Raw genomic sequence first — 19,698 nt, 5'->3', positions numbered from 1 at the left:
ATTCTCTTTGTCTTTTCTTTAATCCTTCACCGCCCCTCCTCAGGCTCACCGAACCATTGGCTGTGCTGGCACGGCACATTTGATAAAGTACTTGTTCTGTTCATTGATTTTGTTTCTGAGTTCATTGAACTGCCTATTTGAGTTTTCTTGCATCTTGATTTTTTTTCAGAATTTCAATCTTGAATTCTCCATCATTTAAATCACATATTTACATGTTTCTAAGTTTATTTTCTAGATATTATTCATTTTCTCTTTGAGCTGCCTCATGGTATTTGATGGATTTGGTTTTTCATGGTATTTGATGGATTCCTTCTCTGCCTCGGCATCTGTGTATGAGTGCCATTTCTCTAGTAGATTGATAAGAAGTCTTTATGTTGTTTTCCAGTAGGAGGTGCTGAATCACAAGTTTTTAAATTATTTTTCACATCTTTGCGTAGTGATAGGAAATGGCCTCTGTTCCCTTAGAACAGTGGTTCTCAACCTTCCTAATGCTGCGACCCTTTAATACAGTTCCTCATGTTGTGGTGACCCCAATTTCATTGTTACAAATTGAACATAATTAAAGCATAGTGATTAATCACAAAAACAATATATAATTATATATGTGTTTTCCGATGGTCTTAGGCGACCCCTGTGAAAGGGTCATTCAACTCCAAAAGGTGTCTCGACCCACAGGTTGACAACCGCAGCGGTAGGAGGTGGGCGCTTCCCCTGTGATCTGCTCATCAGAGTCACAGAAGACCAACTGCTCAGGGTTCCAAACCCGTGAAATCCCAGTGCTGTCCTTTGCAGCCAGATGCCGCCAGAAGTTCAGCCTCAATGTGAGATGGGGATACCTGGTCACCTCCTTTGTTGCTTTGCCCTCACAACAATGGTAACCAGCAGATGCTGTTGCATCCCCCCCTTCATTTCCACCAGACCCTGGGAGAGTCTCAGAGTGTACCTTTCAACTCAGAGAAAAAGTGTTTCTGTAATACTAGTCCTGCAGTTTGCAGATAAGGTATTTGCCAACTGACCCTAAGGATGAGGGGAGGCTAGTTCTGGGAGATTAAGGAAGGCTGTCAGGCTCTGTGGATTCATTTCTCTGCCTGGAATGCTGATTGCCAGAAAACCATGGCCGCACCTCTGTTCTTCATCCCTGCCCAAGTCACTGGACTCAGCTGTAGCTCATACCGCCCATTCCCGCATGAATGTTTACTAAATCTCTTTGCTTCTCCTTTCTGAAGGTAGTGACAGCCATAACCTGATTTCTCCGCTCTTTGGGCTGAGCTCTGCAGTGAGCTATGGGCTTCAGGGATGAGTCCATGACTTCTTTGATCTCTTCTCCCTTCTCACCTCCCGGTTCACTCCCACTTGCCCAGGTTTAGATGTTTCACTGTGCGAATCTCTCAGATGTGTTTGTGCGCTGAACTGGGAATCATTTGTTGAATAATAGCTATTCAAATTGTTGAAACTTCAAGGGGAGAGACCAAGAGGATCTCTCACACTGGTGTCCCTCTCTCTCATGGCACTTAAAGCATAGTGTTCTGAATATTAATAACAGTTATAATTGCATAGATGGCCATATGCTTTTAATTCAATGAAAACATTGTATGCTCTTGCTTTATATTATTCATATATATTTCCTTTCAAATAACAATTTCAGTCTTTTAAAATAGCATCTTAAAATAAAATCACATCTGATATATTACAATAGTTATTTAACAAAAAGGGATGCATCAGTTATTTGGAGAAAATTATCTATTTACTGTAAGTTTAGAAAGGTTTAGAATAATGGCTTAATTTATGTCACTCAGAATCAAAATATTATGTACACGAAATCAATTTTTTAATATGTAATACATACAGCTATCATAGAAAGAGAACTTTAAGTTTGCGATCTGTTTCTGAGATTTAAATCATTCGTTTCCATGACTCCAAATATAATAAAAAGCTTAAACTACAATAGTATTATTAAATTGTGTGCATAAATTAATACATTCATTGGACATTTACAGAATGCCTTCTCTTTTTCAGAAAAAGCATATGAATTAATCTTAAACAGCCCTCCAAAAGAGAGTCAAGTATAAAAATTTTATTTAAGCAATAAAGTTCTCCCCTGGATTTCAGAAAACAATATTTATATAGTCAAGCAAAAAAAATATAGAAATTAATTTTGAGAGTAACTTTACATTCCCTCGATAAGAATATAACCTTTGCTGTAATGAATTTTGGGAACTTAGGCAGCACCATTAAAAGAATTTGGAGTTTCTATTTAATCTTTCATGGCTCACTTGAAAGATGGAACAAATGGCTGACAAAAGAAAACCAGAAAATAATATTATGAAGCTACTTGAGAACATAAATGCCTAAATATAAATGTATGCACTCTATATTATCAACATCTGTTCTAGGCCTTTACATTTGAACTTTGTTCAAAGGCATGCTCTCTAATATAACTGGTTTCAAATTGTCAACTTCGTATTTGAAAGTATTTCTGAGGATCTCCAAGAATATAAAGTATGTACATATTTTTATTGTAAATTTTATTTATTTATTTATTTATTTTGTTTTTTATCTTTTTGTTGAAAGTATTCCAGATATCTTCCTTTCATTTTCCCCCATTGACTCCCTCCTCCCCACTCCTGGAGGCATAGAAGAAGCATGCAACAGACTGAGGAATCTTAGAGGGAAGGGGGAGAGATTAACTAAAGAATTTATTTGTATGTATGCATAACCCAGTATTATATTGCCAACTAGCCTTCCAAAGAGGCTGTTAAAATTAATAATCTCACCAATTTATTGCGATAATGCCTTCTATTCTTTCTCAAATTAAAATTGTTACAAAATAGTTTTGCAGCAAAACTACTACTCAGAAAAACACAGGAACCTCAAATATTTTATTTAAAATTAAATAAATCCAGACAACAGTAGCTTCTGCTGTGTCAGCACAAGGGCAGATTAAGATGCTCCAGACCCTCATTCCTTCATGGGAACATCAAATAAACAACTACAGACTGATTAAAATAACTTTGTGAGAGTTCTGGAAACATATACAACAACAACCAAGCAAATGACCAACCAAGAAAAAGCCACATTCAAATTGGGAGGAAATTTCATAGCATTTATGCTTGCTCTTGTACCATCCCCATCCAAGGGTGACATGGCATATTGGGTGGAAGGCAACTTACTTTTTAGTTTCTCTTCAGGATACAAGGAAAAAAGTGGAGCTTGTTTGAAACATTTTCTGGTCTCACTGTGGGTTAGTCAAGAAACTGATTTCAGTACAGTAGCCTTCCTTATCCATAGGTTTGCTTTCTGTGGTTTCAGTTACCCACAGTCAACTACGGTCCAAAAATAATAAATGGGAAAATTCCCAAAATAAAGTTAAGTAGTTTTAAATTGCACACTATTCTGAGCAGTGTTTTGAAATCTCATGTCATTCCACTCCAGAACATGAATTGTCCCTTTGTCTAATGAATCCACGCTGTATACACTGCCTGCCCATTAGTCACTTAGTAACCTGTTCAGTTATCAGATTGACTGTTGTGGTATTGCAGTGCTTGTGACCAAGGTACTCTTATTTTACTTAATAATGGCCTCAAAGAGCAAGAGTAATGATGCTGGTAGTTTAGATATGCTAAAGAGAAGCCACATAGTGTTTCTTTAAGTAAAAATGTGAAAATTCTCAACTTATTGAGAAAAGGACAAATAGTATGATGAGGTTGCTAAGATCTAAAAGAACAAATGTTCTATCAATGAAATTGTTAAAAAAGAAAAATAAGGTTATGCTAGTTGGCTATTATACCTCTAACTACAAAAGGTAAGGGCACAGACACTGCAAGATAAGTACTAAGTTAAAATGGAAAATGCATTAAATGGGTGGAAGACATGAACAGAAAATGTGTTGTGATTGACAGCAGCCTATGATGGCAGGAAGCATTGATCCTATGCAAAGAATTCAGCAGAGGATCCCTTAAAACAGTGGTCGGCAAACTGCGGCTCGCTAGCCACATGCGGCTCTTTGGCCCCTTGAGTGTGGCTCTTCCACAAAATACCACGTGCGGGCGTGCATGTTCAGTGCGACTGAAACTTCCTGGCCCATGCGCAGAAGTCGGTATTTTGTGGAAGAGCCACACTCAAGGGGCCAAAGAGCTGCATGTGGCTCGCGAGCTGCAGTTTGCCAACCACTGCCTTAAAACAAGGGATATCAAGCCATTTACTGTAAGTAAGGAAAGGCTATGCAGATTCATGAATAAGTTTGGCATTTTACCATCTCATATCAGCACAAGAAGAAGAAGGATGAGTGCAGTACAATAATATATTTTGGGACACAGAGTTCATATTCACATAACTTTTATTAAAGTTTACTGTTATAATTTACTATTATTTTTGTTGTTTATTTCTTACTGTACCTAGCTTAAAATTAAATTTATCAGAGGTATGTATGTATGTATGTATGTATGTATAGGAAAAATAGTATGTATAGGTTTTGCTACTATCCACAGTTTCTGGCATCCACTGGGGATGTTGGACTGCATCCCCTGCTGATAAGGGAGGGGCACCATTGATTTACTTAACTTATAGCTCAGATGAGAATGATAGTATAGTTTGTATCTCAGATTGGAAGCCACAGAATCCAATGGCAGGCATCAAACACATGAAAATTGCAATGGGAATGCAGACTTGTAAACATCTGGAGACAAAATAGTATGGATAAAGGAATATAATAGAATATCTAGGGATCACAGGAGAAATAGAAGTGAGATTTAAAGAAATTAAGAGATATTATATATGTAATATATATATATCTATATCTATATCTATATCTATATCTATATCTATATATATATATATATATATATATATATATATATATATATAATTTCCAGCCATGTATATGAAAGATAGTGGGGTAAAGCACACATGTAAGCCCACAGAAGATCCATACCCAGAAAAGGCCCGAGAAGACCTCAAATCTTTATGCTGAGCTTTTTTTCAAAGACTTGTTCCATATTTCTATGACTGGCTTATTTCACTTAGCATAATGCTCTCAAGGTCTCTCCATGCTGTGTCAAAGGGTAAGTGATCCTTCTTTTGGACAGCTGCATAGTATTCCATTGTGTAAATGTACCACAGCTTTTTATATGCTCATCTACTGATGGGCACTTGGGCTGTAAGATCTGGAGTCCATTCAGTTTTTAAGAAAGGAAAACCTATGCTCATAGAAAATAAGTGACTTGTACAAAATCACATAGTCAACTAGCAGCAGAGCCTGCACTAGGACTCATGTTTTTATTTTAAGTTATTTGGCTTTTTTTTCTCAGTCTTTCGGACTTTTATTTTTTTCTTTATTGATTAAGGTATTACATATGTGTCCTTATCCCCCCATTGCCCCCCACACCCCTACTCATGCCCTCACCCTTCTGGTGTCTTGTGTGCATTGGTTATGCTTATATGCATGCATACAAGTCCTTTGGTTGACCTCTCTCCTTACCCCCACCCCTCCCTACCTTCCCTCTGAGGTTTGTCGGTCTGATTGATGCTTCTCTTCTCTGTCTCTGGATCTGTTTTTGTTCATCAGTTTATGTTGTTCATTATATTCCACTAATGAGTGAAATCATGTGATATTTATCTTTCTCTGACTGGCTTATTTCGCTTAGCATAATGCTCTCCAGTTCCATCCATGCTGTTGAAAATGGTAAAAACTTCTTTTTTACTGCAGCATAGTATTCCATTGTATAGATGTACCACAGTTTTTCAATCCACTCATTTGCTGATGGGCACTGAGGCTGTTTCCAAATCTTAGCTATTGTAAATTGTGCTGCTATGAACATAGGGGTGCATATGTCCTTTCTGATTGGGGTTTCTAGTTTCTTGGGATATATTCCTAGAAGTAGGGTCACTGAGTCAAATGGGAGTTCCATCTTTTAGTTTTTTGAGGAAACGCCATACTGTTCTCCACAGTGGCTGCACCAGTCTGCATTCCCACCAGCAGTGCACGAGGGTTCCTTTTGCTCCACATCCTCACCAGCACTTCTCTTTTGTTGATTTAAGTTATTTGGCTTTAAAATGGAAAATCCCCTCCCTAGCTTTCTGGTGTGCCTGACAAATCTAACACCATTAGAGGTACAAACTTTTGGATTTAGTTAATTAGTTAATTTTTGTTAAAATACTGAACTTCTTACAAGAGGTAACTAATTCATGCTGTTGTAAGTTCTTAACCTCTCCAGTGTACTTCCAGATCCATGGAACCATTTGAGAGCTGAGTATTATGATGATCAGGAGAGAGAGCAGGACAAATTTTAGTTCATAGGGAAGTCCAGGGCCCTTCTTATTTGACAGAGAGGGTCAAAGTAGGGGATCTCGGGTCACCATGGAGCAGTGTGAAGCCATAGGGCATTTGGGGAACTGGAAATAAGGGACAGATAGCACAAAAAGAGAGAGGCATAGAAAATAAACAAGTGCATTTTGTAGCAGGTAATTTTAAAGGAAATTTATATCATCCTACCCTGATTAGCCAACCAATATTGTGGCTGAATATCTCAGAGTCTTTAAAGGTTAAGAAGATTCAGAGGTGAATTTTTTATTTGAATTAAAAAGTAAAAAAGAATAATGCTACCCTGGACTAATTGTCTTAAAAAAAAACAACAACCAACAACACAGGCCAAGTTGTTGGAGAAAGTACCTAAAACTAATCCTGTCTGGTCGTTGGAAAATGATGCATGGAAGCCAGAAAGGTGACAAGCAAAGTATGTAAGCATGCTCACCCAACCGTCAAATTTCTAAGATTCCACTGGTTGTAAATTTCTATGTGCTTGTGTTAGTATTTAAATCTACCATTTTGTGATGTTGAAAAGACACATCAACATATTTCAATGTTGTAAAATCAACAGTTATCATATTGTTCTCAATAGTCAAAGGTTACAAAGTTCCAGTTAGAAGATGAATAACTTAATTTGGGGGATTCCAATATACAGAATTGTGACTAGTTAATAGTACTGTATTATATACTTGAAAATTGCTATGAGTTGAATTTAAATGCTCTTACCATGTGTACACAAAATGGTAATTATGTGAGGTTATGGATATTTTAATCTCATTGTGGTAATCATTTCACACTATCTAGGCATATGAAATCATCATGTTGTATACCTTAAACTTACACAGTGTTGCCCAGCCAGAGTGGCTGAGTTGGCTGACCATCATCTTGTACACCAATAGGTTGTTGGTTCGATTTCTGGTCAGGGCACATATCTGGCATTGGATTCGATTCCCAGTTGGGGCACCTATAGAAGACAACCAGTCGATGTTTCTATCACATCAGTCTCTCTCTCTCTCTCTCTCTCTCTCTCTCTCTCTCTCTCTCTCTCTCTCTCTCTCAGCATGTCCTCACATGAGGATTAAAAAGGGTATATAAAAAGTAAAATAAACTTACATGCTGTTATATATTAATCATATATCAATAAAGCTGGTAAAGAAATATAAAAGATGGAAATATGTATATTTTGTTGAGAGGTTTGACATTATAAAGAATGTCATGGAACTCTAAAGCTTAAGATTATACAAGAAATACTTCTAATTTTTAATGAGTACACCATGAAGAAGCTTCAGGTGATAATCGAATCTGAAAAATATTGTGAATCCTGCCTACAATATCATACCTAATGTCATTATTGTAATACCAACAAAAATTAAAGATATATGCTAGCATTTTGAAGTTTATGCTTGTGTGTATGACAATTAATACTAGCCCTGCAGCTGCACCATACATAGTATGGTTCAATTCCTGATATAAACACCATCACTTTACTTGAATGGAACATTAGGCAACAATAATAGTAAATTATTGAGAATCAGAGTGAAAAGTTTAGTTTACTGTACTCCAAAATGTTTCTTTTAGAAGTTGATGTGCCTAAATTTCCACTGTACATTAGCACACTCACTAGGAGAATAAACCATATTCTCACTCTTATCCCCCTTTCAGATTACATACACAACATCCTGAAGAAATGAACCTCAGCATACCTGAGGAGGAGTTCCATGCTGTAAACCATGCAGAGAAAACTCTCCATAAAATGCAGAACTACCTGAAAGAGAAACAACTCTGTGATGTGTTCCTCATTGTTGGACACCTCCGAATCCCAGCTCATCGGTAAGTATCCTTATGCAGACAGAACATTTGGTGATTAGAGTATGAATGAACAAGCACGAATGGAAAAGAATCAGTTCATTGATTACAAATTGGAACACAGGAAAATAGATTTTTATCATCCTATAAATCCGACCATTTGCAACAGCATGGAAGGAGCTGGAGAGCATTATGCTAAGTGAAATAAATCAGTCAGAGAAAGAGAAATATCACATGATCTCACTCATTTGTGGATTATAATGAACAACATAAACCAATGAACAAAAACAGATCTAGAGACAGGGAAGCATTGATCTGATGCTCAAATCTTAGAGGGAAGGTAGGGGAGGGTGGAGGTAAGGGGAAGAGATCAACCAAAGGACTTGTATGCATGCAGGTAAGCATAAGCGATGGACGCAGACAACAGGGGGTGAGGGGGAGGGCAAGACTGGGGGGATGAGGGGACAATGGGGGGATAAAGACACATTTGTAATGGCTTAATAAAAAATTTTAAAAAAATATGAAAAAATAAAAAATAAAATAAAAAACATTACCGTATGTCTTTTGGCCTTCTGTATATCCCACTGGGGAAAGTGTCTATTTAGGTCCTTTACCCATTTTTTATTGGATTGTTGGTCTTCCTTTTGTTAAGTTGTATGAGTCCCTTATATATTTTGGAAATTAACCCCTTATCAAATATATCATTGGAAAATATGTTCTCCCGTACAGTGGACTCACTTTTCATTTTGTTGGTGGTTTCTTTTGCTGTGAAGAAGCTTTTTATTTTGATGTAGTCACATTTGTTCATTTTCTCCTTAGTTTCCCTTGCCCTAGGACAGTGGTCAGCAAACTGCGGCTCGTGAGCCACATGTGGCTCTTTGGCCCCTTGAGTGTGGCTCTTCCACAAAATACCACGTGCGGGCGCACACGTACAGTGCTGTTGAAACTTTGTGGCCCATGCGCAGAAGTCGGTGTTTTGTGGAAGGGCCACACTTAAGGGGCCAAAGAGCCACATGTGGCTCTCGAGCCACAGTTTGCCAACCATGGCCCTAGGAAATGTAGTGGCAAATATATTGCTATGAGAGATGTCCAAGCTTTTGCTGCCTATGGTTTCTTCTAAGATTTTTTGGTTTTATGAATTACATTTAAGTCATTTTATCAATTTTAAATTTATTCTTATGTATGGTGTAAATTAGTGGTTTAGTTTCATTTTTTGCACATATCTATTCAATTCCCTCAACACCGTTTATTGAAAAGGCTATCTTTACTCCATTTTATGTTCTTGCCTCCTTTGTCAAATATTAATTGAGCAGAATGGTTTGGGTCAAGTTCTGGGGTCTTTGTTCTGTTCCATTGATCTATATGCCTGTTCCTGTGACAGTACCAGGCTGTTTTGATTGCAGTGGCCCTGTAGTATAAATTGATATCTGGTATTGCAATCCCTCCAACTATGTTCTTTCTCAGGAATGCTGCAGCTATTTAGCGTTTTTTTGCATTCCATACAGATTTTTGGAGTGTGTATTCTAGATCTGTGAAATATGCCATTGGTATTTTAATGGGGATTGCATTGAACCTATAGATTGCTTTGGGTAGTATGAACATTTTAATGATGTTGATTCTATCAACCCATGACCACTGGTTTATTTTTTCCTTTCTCTCTTTTTTCAACACCCTATAAATTTCCAAGTATAGGTCTTTTGCCTCCTTAGTTAATTTTATTCCTAAATGTCTTATTTTTTTGTTGCAATGGTAAATGGAATTGCTTTCTTTTTAGTTTCTCTTTCTGAGAGTTCATTATTGGTGTATAAAAATGACAATTTCTGGGTGTTAATATTGTATACTGCTACTTTTGCATTGTATCCTGCTACATTGCGGGACTCATTTATTAAATCCAGTAGTTTTTTGGCTGACTCTTTAGGATTTTCTATGTACAGTATCATCTCATCTGCGATAATGACAGCTTTACTTCCTCCTTTTAAATTTGGATGCTTGTTATTTTTTCTTCTTGTCTGATCACTGTGGCTAAGATTTCCAGTACTATGTTGAATGAGAGGGTTGCTTGTGGGATTGAAGACTGGTGTAGCCACTGTGGAAAACAGTATGGAGTTTCATCAAAAAGTTAAAAAAGGGCCCTAGTTGGTTTGGCTCAGTGGATAGAGCGTTGGCCTGCGAACTGAAGGGTCCTGGGATTGATTCCAGTCAAGGACACATGCCCCAGTCATGGGCTTGATCCCCAGTAGGGGGCATGCAGGAGGCAGCCGATCAATGATTCTCTCTCATCTATGATGTTTCTATCTCTCTCTCCTCTCCCTTCCTCTATGAAATAAAAAAAAAAGTTAAAAAAGGAACTGCTATTTGACCTAGTAATCCCACTTCTAGGAATATATCCTAAGAAACCCAAAACACCAATGAGAAAGAATATATGCACCCCTATGTTCATAGCAGCACAATTTACAATAGCTAAGATTTGGGAACAGCCTAAGTGCCTATCAGTATATGAGTGGATAAAAAATCTGTGGTACATCTACAGCATGTAATATTATGCAGCTGTCCAAAAGAAGAATCCCTTACCCTTTGAGACAGCATGGAGGGATCTGGAGACTATTATGCTAAGTGAAATAAACCAGTCAGAGAAAGATAAGCATCACATGGTCTCACTCATATGTAGAATCTAATGAACAACCTTAACTGATGAACAAAATAGATCCAGAGACAGAAGCATGAAACAGGTTGAGGCATCTCAGAGGGAAGGTATGGGTGGGTGTGGGTGGGGAGAGATTACCTGGGGAACTTAATATGCATTTATACATAGCTCATGGACACAGGCAATAGTGTGGTGAAGGCCTGGGAGGGGTAGGTGCTAGGTGGAGGGGGTCAATGAAAAAAAAGGGGCACATCTGTAATACTTTCAACAATAAAGATACATTTTTTTTTTCAAAAGCTTTACCGTATATTATTCATTTCTCTGTGGGATATTTAGAAGATCCAAACTTGAAAAATTGATGAAGAAAAACATCACAAATCCTTTAAAAGAATATCAAGTTACTATTTGCCTTTCTAATTTCACTAGCTTTCTGAGCTGTGAAAGTTTTATAGGAAAAAAAAGAGTCTCACCAGTGTTAAAAACTTTCTGACTGCATTTCATGTTTTTCAATAAGATCATGGACTGATTTATTTTCTTACGAAAACTTCTTATTTCCAGGTTGGTTCTCAGTGCCATGTCTGATTATTTTGCTGCAATGTTTACTAATGATTTGCTTGAAGCCAAACAAGAAGAGGTCAAGATGGAAGGAGTTGATCCTAATGCACTTAATTCCTTGGTGCAGTATGCTTACACAGGTAAATACTTGGCATATATTAACTCAATTAATCCTTACAATAGTACCGTATTATATAACACATTATTATTATTCCTATTCTACAAGTTAAAAATTAAGAATAGACTACTTAAGTAACTTTTCTAAAGTAATAAGGGGCAGAATCAGGATTTAAATTCAATATATTAATAAAAGAGCAAGAGGTAAGAAATATGATATTAAAAAATATGACCATAAGAGAATAGAGTGCTCTCTCTCTCTCTCTCTCTCTCTCTCTCTCTCTATATATATATATATATATATATATATATATATATATATTCTCATTTATAAAAATGAGACTATAAGTCAGACATTTTAACTGTACATTTGAAATATGTACAATCTCTTCATTTGAAATATTTAAGTTATGTTTACTCAAATTATAAAACAGATATAACAGGATGTGTTTTGGGGCCAAATAGTATGTATGTATATATGTATGTGTGTTTATCTATGTATATAGTCATTCATTCATTCATTCATTCTAACTTTATTGAGGAATAATTGACAAATTGTATATATTTAAATTTTTCACTTTACAGTGTGATGATTTGAGGTATATATGATTATGAAGATCGAGATATTTAATGCATACATCATCTCAAATAGTTAACTCTTTTTGTGTGCAGTGAAGACACCTAAGATTCACTCTCAGCATGAACTACAGTCACCATGCTGTGCATTAGATCCCCAGAACTTTTATAACTGAAAGTTTGTATAATTTAACCTACATTTACCTTGTCTAACTCTCACCCCTTGGCACCAACCAATTTACTTGCTTTTTCTATGAAATCAGCATTTTTTTATTCCACATACAAGTGATACTATGCTTTTTGTGTCTGGCTAATTTCACTTAACATAATGTCCTCCAGTTCATCCATATTGTCACAGATGGCAATTTCCATATTTCTCATAGATGAATAATATTCCATTATATATAAACCTATTTACATATATACACATTTTCTTTATCAATTCATCTGTCAAAAGATGGGTTGTTTCCATACCTTGGCTCTTGTGAACAATGTTGCAATGAACATCAGAGTGCAGATACGTCTTCAAGATCCAATTTCCTTTCCTTTAGATATTTACCTAGGAGTGAGGTTTCTGGATCATACATAGGTCTATTTTTTAAAATATTTTAGGAACCTTCTTACTGTTTTCAATAATGGATGTATCAATTTAAATTCCCAGAAACAATACATGATTCCCTTTTATCCAGAGCCTCACCAATGTTGATATCCCTTCTGTTTTTAATATTAGTCACCCTAACAGGTGTGAGGTGATATCTCATTGTAGTTTTGATTTGCATTTCCCTGATAACTAGTGATGTCCAGCACTTTTTCATGTTCGTATTGGCAATGTGTATGTCTTCTTTGAAAAAAAAAATGTCAATTCATGTCTTTTGCCCATTTTTAGTTGGATTTATTTTGTGTTATAGAAATGTATAAGTCTTTTACATATTTTGGACATTAACTCCATCTCATGTATATGTTTTGCAAACAGTTTACCTCATTCTATTGGTTGTTTTTTCCGTTTATTTTTTGTTTTCTTTGCTGTGTAGTTCCTTTTGTTTATGTTAGCTTTTTTTGCTTATGCTTTGGTGTCTTATCTAATAAATTATTGCCAACACCACTGTCAAGGAGCTTTTTTGTTATGCTTTCTTCTAAGAGTTTCACTTATTTAGAAATCAATATCCTAATATCTAGGCCAGATTTCAATGTCTATAGCAGGTGAATGTTTGGTTTGAAACAGAATAGTTCATACTTCTCTGAGTCTCATGAAATATAGGCAGGGCTCTTCCTTTAAAATCCAGGACAAGAAACAACACAAGACAATCTGCTGATGGACTGGACCCCTTTGTAACATATTTTAGAGGGTAACCCAAATATAAAGCATCTCATGGTATGTATTACTCTTTTCTTTATAGTTTTGCAACATATAGAAACAATATTAAAGTATTTTACAAGGCCAGTTTATACAATTTATAAAATCCACATGAAATATCATTATTTATTACTTACCTATAACTTGGTTTAAGAAAAAAAGTGAAATTTAACTTATCAAAATAACATAACATGTGTAATAATTCATATAATATTTGCTCCAAAATAATACAGATATATCAATATAAATGAAATAGTTTAATTTCTCTGATTTCATTTTTAAAGATTATTTATAGATATTTTTAAAATAGAGCCTATTTCTTATGCCTAACGAAATAATAATATAAGCAAAACAATTCTTATTTTAAGGATTGTTGGCAACATTTTTTCTTTTTTTTTTTTGAGACAGTATCAGATATCAATCCCAGGCATAATATTTAGGCCAACTTATCCTTCTTAGCTAATAAATACATATGACAAAATGGCACATAAGCTCAATGTTCTTATGTACCAAGATGTTTTTTCACACAAGTGACAGAAACCTATAATGGCCAATTGTATTACCCCTATACAAGATTGCATTATACAACTTAAGTCATAATATCAACAGTTTTTTATTTAAGATTTAGATGCAGGACTAAGATAAAGAAATAAGTTGCTCTTCTTTGCAATGATAGTATTCACTGTTCATTTGCTACAGTGGTTTTTGACAATCTAACCTAGCCTCTGTCAGCCATCTTATTAGAGTTTATACAAACTCTCTTGTATATGTTGGCTTTAAATGATGGTTGCTGTACTCTTGAAAATATAGCCTCACCAATGAGAGAAAGTGAAAATTTCAACTAGCTAGCTTATTTGTGTCCTACTTTATGAGACATATAATCATTCTTTACTTTTTCAAACCATCTAGGTGTCCTGCAACTGAAAGAAGATACTATCGAAAGTTTGCTGGCTGCAGCTTGTCTCCTGCAACTGACTCAAGTTATTGACGTCTGCTCCAATTTTCTCATAAAGCAGCTCCATCCTTCAAACTGCTTAGGGATTCGATCATTTGGAGATGCCCAGGGTTGTACAGAGCTCCTGAGTGTGGCACATAAATACACGATGGTAAAATCAACTGATTCAAACTAATTTATAGTAATGTATTAACCCAATATCTAAGTTACTGATTTTTGCTGATATGTTTATGTATGTGTGTACATAAATATATATACCTATGTGTTTATAAAACTTTTCACATAAATATTTTAGTGTGGGATAAAATTAAAAGGCAATATAAATTCATATAATTTACAAGTGACTTGCAAATAATAGACATTAGATTAAAATATGTGTCTGGTTGAGCTGTACTCAATCAAGTTTCTCGTTTTTGAAACTAAAAAAGGTTTACTTGAATCTCAAAGCCTGAAGAAATGAAAATATTGCCCCAAATTAAATTATACAAGTATATATTTCAAGTCAAATCCACACTATTAAGAAAATATAATTTTCCTAATATTTTTCCCTATTAGAACTTTAATTTTTAAGTTCGTGCAAATTATGATTTATAATGAAAATATTCAATAAAGAAAAAATTAATGGAGTAATACTGACTGGAATGCTTAAGAACTATAAAATAAGTAAATCAGACAATTCTATTGTATGGACTTTTTATGTTTTAATGAAAACATATTTTGGTTAAAAGCAATTTGTAGTCCAATCCCTTAACTTAATTAATTTAAACCACCTCTCAATTCTATTAGTAATTATAATAAATTGAATAAACACATTCTTATATGCTAATTCTTTGAAAGTTGCATGGGATAAGACTATGTTTATTCAGACAAGTGAAAGTGACATGAAAGATTGATCATCTGTAGTGAGGCAAGAAAAAGTAGACATATGGTAAACATACTCTTACCATTATCAGGATACCAATTGCCTAATGTAAAGAAGAAAATCAACTTTTTAACCTCTGAAGCAGGAAACAACATAAGAGATGGGTCTTTCTGTGACAATCAAACAATCAAAAAATAAATATTTACAGATAAGAAAATTGCCACAGTAAAAAAAAAAAATAAACAAAGATTCAATACTAAAAGGCAAGTACATAAAAGTGAACAGTGGAGAAAGATATGCCTAAGAATAAGATAAAATTAACATTAAAATTTAGGATTGAGATGCATATAAATGAAGATTATTTTTCTAGAGTTTTATACTGACCTTAAAAATTTCCAAAGTTCTAAGATTTGAATTGTCTAAAAAATTATTGTAAAATTTCCCCCCTTGTCTTTCCATCTCTGGTCAACTTTGAAATATGAAGTTTCAAACATATTCCTGAAGCAATGGCATTATGTGGAAAATTATATTATAATGGATTGGTGTTTTAACATATATCATTTAGTTATGCTATTTATATTACTATATCCTAAATATAGATACCACATAATTTATCAGAACAGCAATTATATAGTTTAAAGGTTAATCCTACCTTAAAAACCAAACATGGAAAACTTCCTGTTAAATTACTTAAATTCTTGAATTAAGTATTAGCAGCTTCCTGATTGGTATCTTACTTTTGCAGACAAAACACGTGCTGATAAACAGCTTGAATTATTTTTGTTGCTCAAAATCAACTTCTCTTCCTTTTCCTATTATGTGATTTTTAAAGCAGGATGTGCATAAAAACAATATTGTTCTCTTCTTTAAACCCTCTTCTTTAGCTATTTTAGTATATATTATAAATGGAGTAAAATTGGTAAAGCTCTTGTTATAATAATGCTTTTATAATACTGTATTAATAGTATAAAAACACAAGTGATTTTAATGATTCAATTACAATTGTTTGAATCACAGAATATGTAAAACAAATTAATCTCCCTAATGTGTATAGGCCCAACCCAGAAACGTCATCATAGACACATCCAGAATGTTCAGCCAAAAGTCTAGACATTCCCTGGTTCAGTCAAGTTGATGCATAAAATTAACCACCATAATTATATAAACAGTAGTCTACATTGATGAAACATTCAGCAAGTATGCTAAATTTAGAACAATGTAAATGTAGATTTTAAAAAAAATGAATACTAAACCAAAGGTACAAAAAATATTCTTAAGAATGAGCATTGAAGAAAGTTTTACCTTGAAATTAGGAGCAAATAATTCCAAAATAAAACAACATAAAATTAATATTTAAGCTTAACTAAATGTTCTCTATAGTACTGTATATTCCAATGCCACATATAGATAATTCAAACCAGTAAATTTATTTTTTATTTACACTAATTACCTATATCACCAGGCTATTTTCAATGATCGCATCAGGCAGCCACTCTGAAACTATAACAAAGTCTACCAAAAAAATCTAATTTCTAGATATATTTAAATATGACCATCATATAAACCATTTTAATCATTTCTTAACTTTCTCAGAGGCATAATTCAATTTTATTGACTGTATCTGACCCATATTAACCATTGAGTGGGTTTAACCATTGTTTAAACCATTAACAATGAGCCAATTCATGGGAAGAAGTCAAATTATCAAATTAAGAGTTTGGAAGAAGTTGATTCCAACCCTCATTGAATAACTTTGAGGGGTTCAAGACTTCATTGGAGTAAGTAGCTAGGGAAGTGGTGAAAAAGCAAGAGAACTAGAATTAGAAGTGGAGCCTGAAGATGTGATTGCTGCAGTCCTATGACAAGACTTCAATGAATAAGGAGTTGCTTCTTGTGAATGAGAAAAGAAAAGTGGTTTTGTGAGATGGAATCTACTCCTGGTGAAGATGCTGTGAAGACTAAAAATATTGAAGTGACAACAAATGATTTAGAATAGTACATAAACTTAGTGGATGAAGCAGCAGCAGGGATTGAGAGAAATTATTCTAATTTTGAAGGAAGGTCTGTGGGTAAACTGCTAGCAAATAGTATTGCACGCTACAGAAAAACCATTTGTAAAAAGAAGAATCAATTAATTCATAAAACTTCAGTGTTTTCTTATTTTAAGAAATTTCTGTAGCCACTTAACCTTTAATAGTTATCAGCCTGATCAATCAGCAGCCATCAACATCAAGGCAAGATCCTGTACCAGCAAACATATTATTTCTCAAGGAAGGCTCAGGTGATGATTAGCATCTTTTAGCAATGAACTATTTTTAATTAAGGTATGTACACTGTTTTTATAGACATAATGCTATTGCATACTTAATAGACTACAGTGTGGTTTAATATAACTTTTATATGCACTGAAAAACCAAAAAGTTTTTAATGACTCGCTTTATTGTGATATTCAGCTCTTTGTGGTGGTCTGTAACTGAACCTGCAATATCTCCAAGATATGCCTATACTTTGACATTTACTGCACAGGAGACCAAACAATTCACACAGCCTGTTTTCTTATCAGAATAATTTGACTCCTCACAAGACCACATTGGTGATGACAATATTTTTTAAAGAAATCCGTTAAGTTTGAAATGTTATACGTGTGTAATGTATTAGTTGTAGGACTAGCTCCATAATTTTGCTATAGGTAAGACTTTTCAAACAAGGTCATCTGCTACATGTAAGGACCTGAGTCTCTGAATTGCTTGCCTTAGTCACAAGAGGGAAGTTTGTCTAAATAGGCAAGTTAACTTGCATTTATGGTGTCAGAGATTCTTGATGGGTCTGTCAAACTTTATGGTTGTTGTATGGATAAGTTTGTTATTAGGCTAACTCAGTTCCACAGTGACTAAAATCAGAATGGAGCTGAAGAAGTGATAGATTTATGCAGTTCTCCCAGTTGCTCAGAAGCTGTCTTAAACTGCTTCCAGAATAATATTTATTTATTGTAAAATGTAAATTACCAACTAGGCATGTTTATCTTCATTTCAGAAGCATTTTTCATTGCATTTAAAAATTGAGATATTTATATATAATGTTAAAACCAATCATTGTGTTGTTAAAGAAAAATACATAACATTATAAATCAGAAAAATATATAGTGGTGTTTCAATAAAAGAATATTGAAACACAGTTGCCTGAAATTTGATGCTTGACAAAATACAAGACAACACACTGAGAGAAGAGAAAATTGAGGCATCCTACCTAATAATAGAGAAACATGGTAATTAACCGTAACTTCGCTACCCTTCCCATTGGCTAATCAGCAAGATATGCAAAATAACTGCCAACCAAGATGGCGGCCGGCAGCCAGGCAGCTGAAGGGAACAGGAGGCTTGCTTGCTCCAGTGAAGGAGGAAGCCAAGGTTCCCCGCCTGTCGCTGCTGGGCTCTGAGCTGCAGTCTAAGAAACAATGTTGCAATTATAAAAGTTAAACAATGCCCATGCTTTCAGCCAGCCAGCAGGGCTGGAGTTGCAACAGTGTTACAATTATAGAACCCAAACAAACCAGATACCTGCTTTCAGCAGCCGAGATCTCAGAGCTGGAATCCAGCCTCAGAGCTAAAGCAGGCTCTCAGTTCCAGTGACAGCCATAGAAGGTAAATAAATCCCAGAATAAAAAAAAGAAAAAAAAGAAAAAAAGGAGAGGTTGAGAGCTTCAGTCGCCCGCCAGCCTGAAAACGGCCCTCAGTCCCTCACCCAGACTGTCCAGGCACCCCAGTGGGGACCCCCACCCTGAAGGGGGTGTGACCAGCTGCAAACAGCCATCATCCCCTCATCCAGGCTGGCCAGGCACCGAAGCGGGACCCTCACCCTGAAGGGGGTGCGACCAGCTGCAAACAGCCGTCAGCCCCTCATCCAGGTTGGCCAGGCACCCAAGCGGGACCCCCCACCCTGATCTGGGACACCCTTCAGGGCAAACCAGCCACCCCCCACCCATGCACCAGGCCTCTATTCTATATAGTAAAAGGTAATATGCCTCCCAACACTGGGATCAGCAGAGCCACGAGGCCTCATGCCCAGGGATCAGCGGAGCCATGAGACCTCCCGGCCTGGGATCAGCAGAGCCTCCCAGCACCGGGATCAGCGGAGCCATGAGGCCTCCTGGCCCCTGGAGCAGCGTGACAGGGGGCAGCGCCCAAACCCCCTGATTGCCCAGTGGCTCTGTGTGTGACAGGGGGTGGTACCCCAACTTCCCTATCAGCCCTATTCTGTGCATGATGGAGGAGGTCCCCAACCTCCTGATTGGCCCTGCTCTGTGCATGACAGGGGGGAGGTCCCCAGCCCCCTGATCAGCCCTGCTCTGTGGGTGACAGGGGGGAGCTCCCCAACCCCCTGATTGGCCCTGCTCTGTGCATGACAGGGGGGAGCTCCCCAACCCCTGATGGCCCTGCTCTGTTGGTGACAGGGGGCAGCTCCCCAACCTCTGATGGGCCCTGCTCTGTTGGTGACAGGGGGGAGCTCCCCAGCTCCCCTGATGGGC

General features: G+C 36.1%; 1 protein-coding gene across 1 annotated transcript in view; it reads left to right on the top strand.

The window, feature by feature from the left end:
• The window catches only part of KLHL4 (kelch like family member 4), a gene marked incomplete at its 5' end in the record, with an annotated part of 97,534 nt that overhangs the window by 37,702 nt on the left and 40,134 nt on the right, over nt 1–19,698 (top strand). The window contains 3 exons of the mRNA XM_081081382.1: nt 7,967–8,134; nt 11,313–11,449; nt 14,266–14,462. Of these exons, the coding sequence (XP_080937508.1) occupies nt 7,967–8,134; nt 11,313–11,449; nt 14,266–14,462 (502 nt within the window). The remainder of the gene's footprint in view (nt 1–7,966; nt 8,135–11,312; nt 11,450–14,265; nt 14,463–19,698) is intronic.

The sequence above is a fragment of the Myotis nattereri genome (genome assembly GCF_964212035.1).
Source record: "Myotis nattereri genome assembly, chromosome: X".
NCBI classification, from domain to species: Eukaryota; Metazoa; Chordata; class Mammalia; order Chiroptera; family Vespertilionidae; genus Myotis; species Myotis nattereri.
This window is presented reverse-complemented; position numbering and strand designations above follow the sequence as displayed.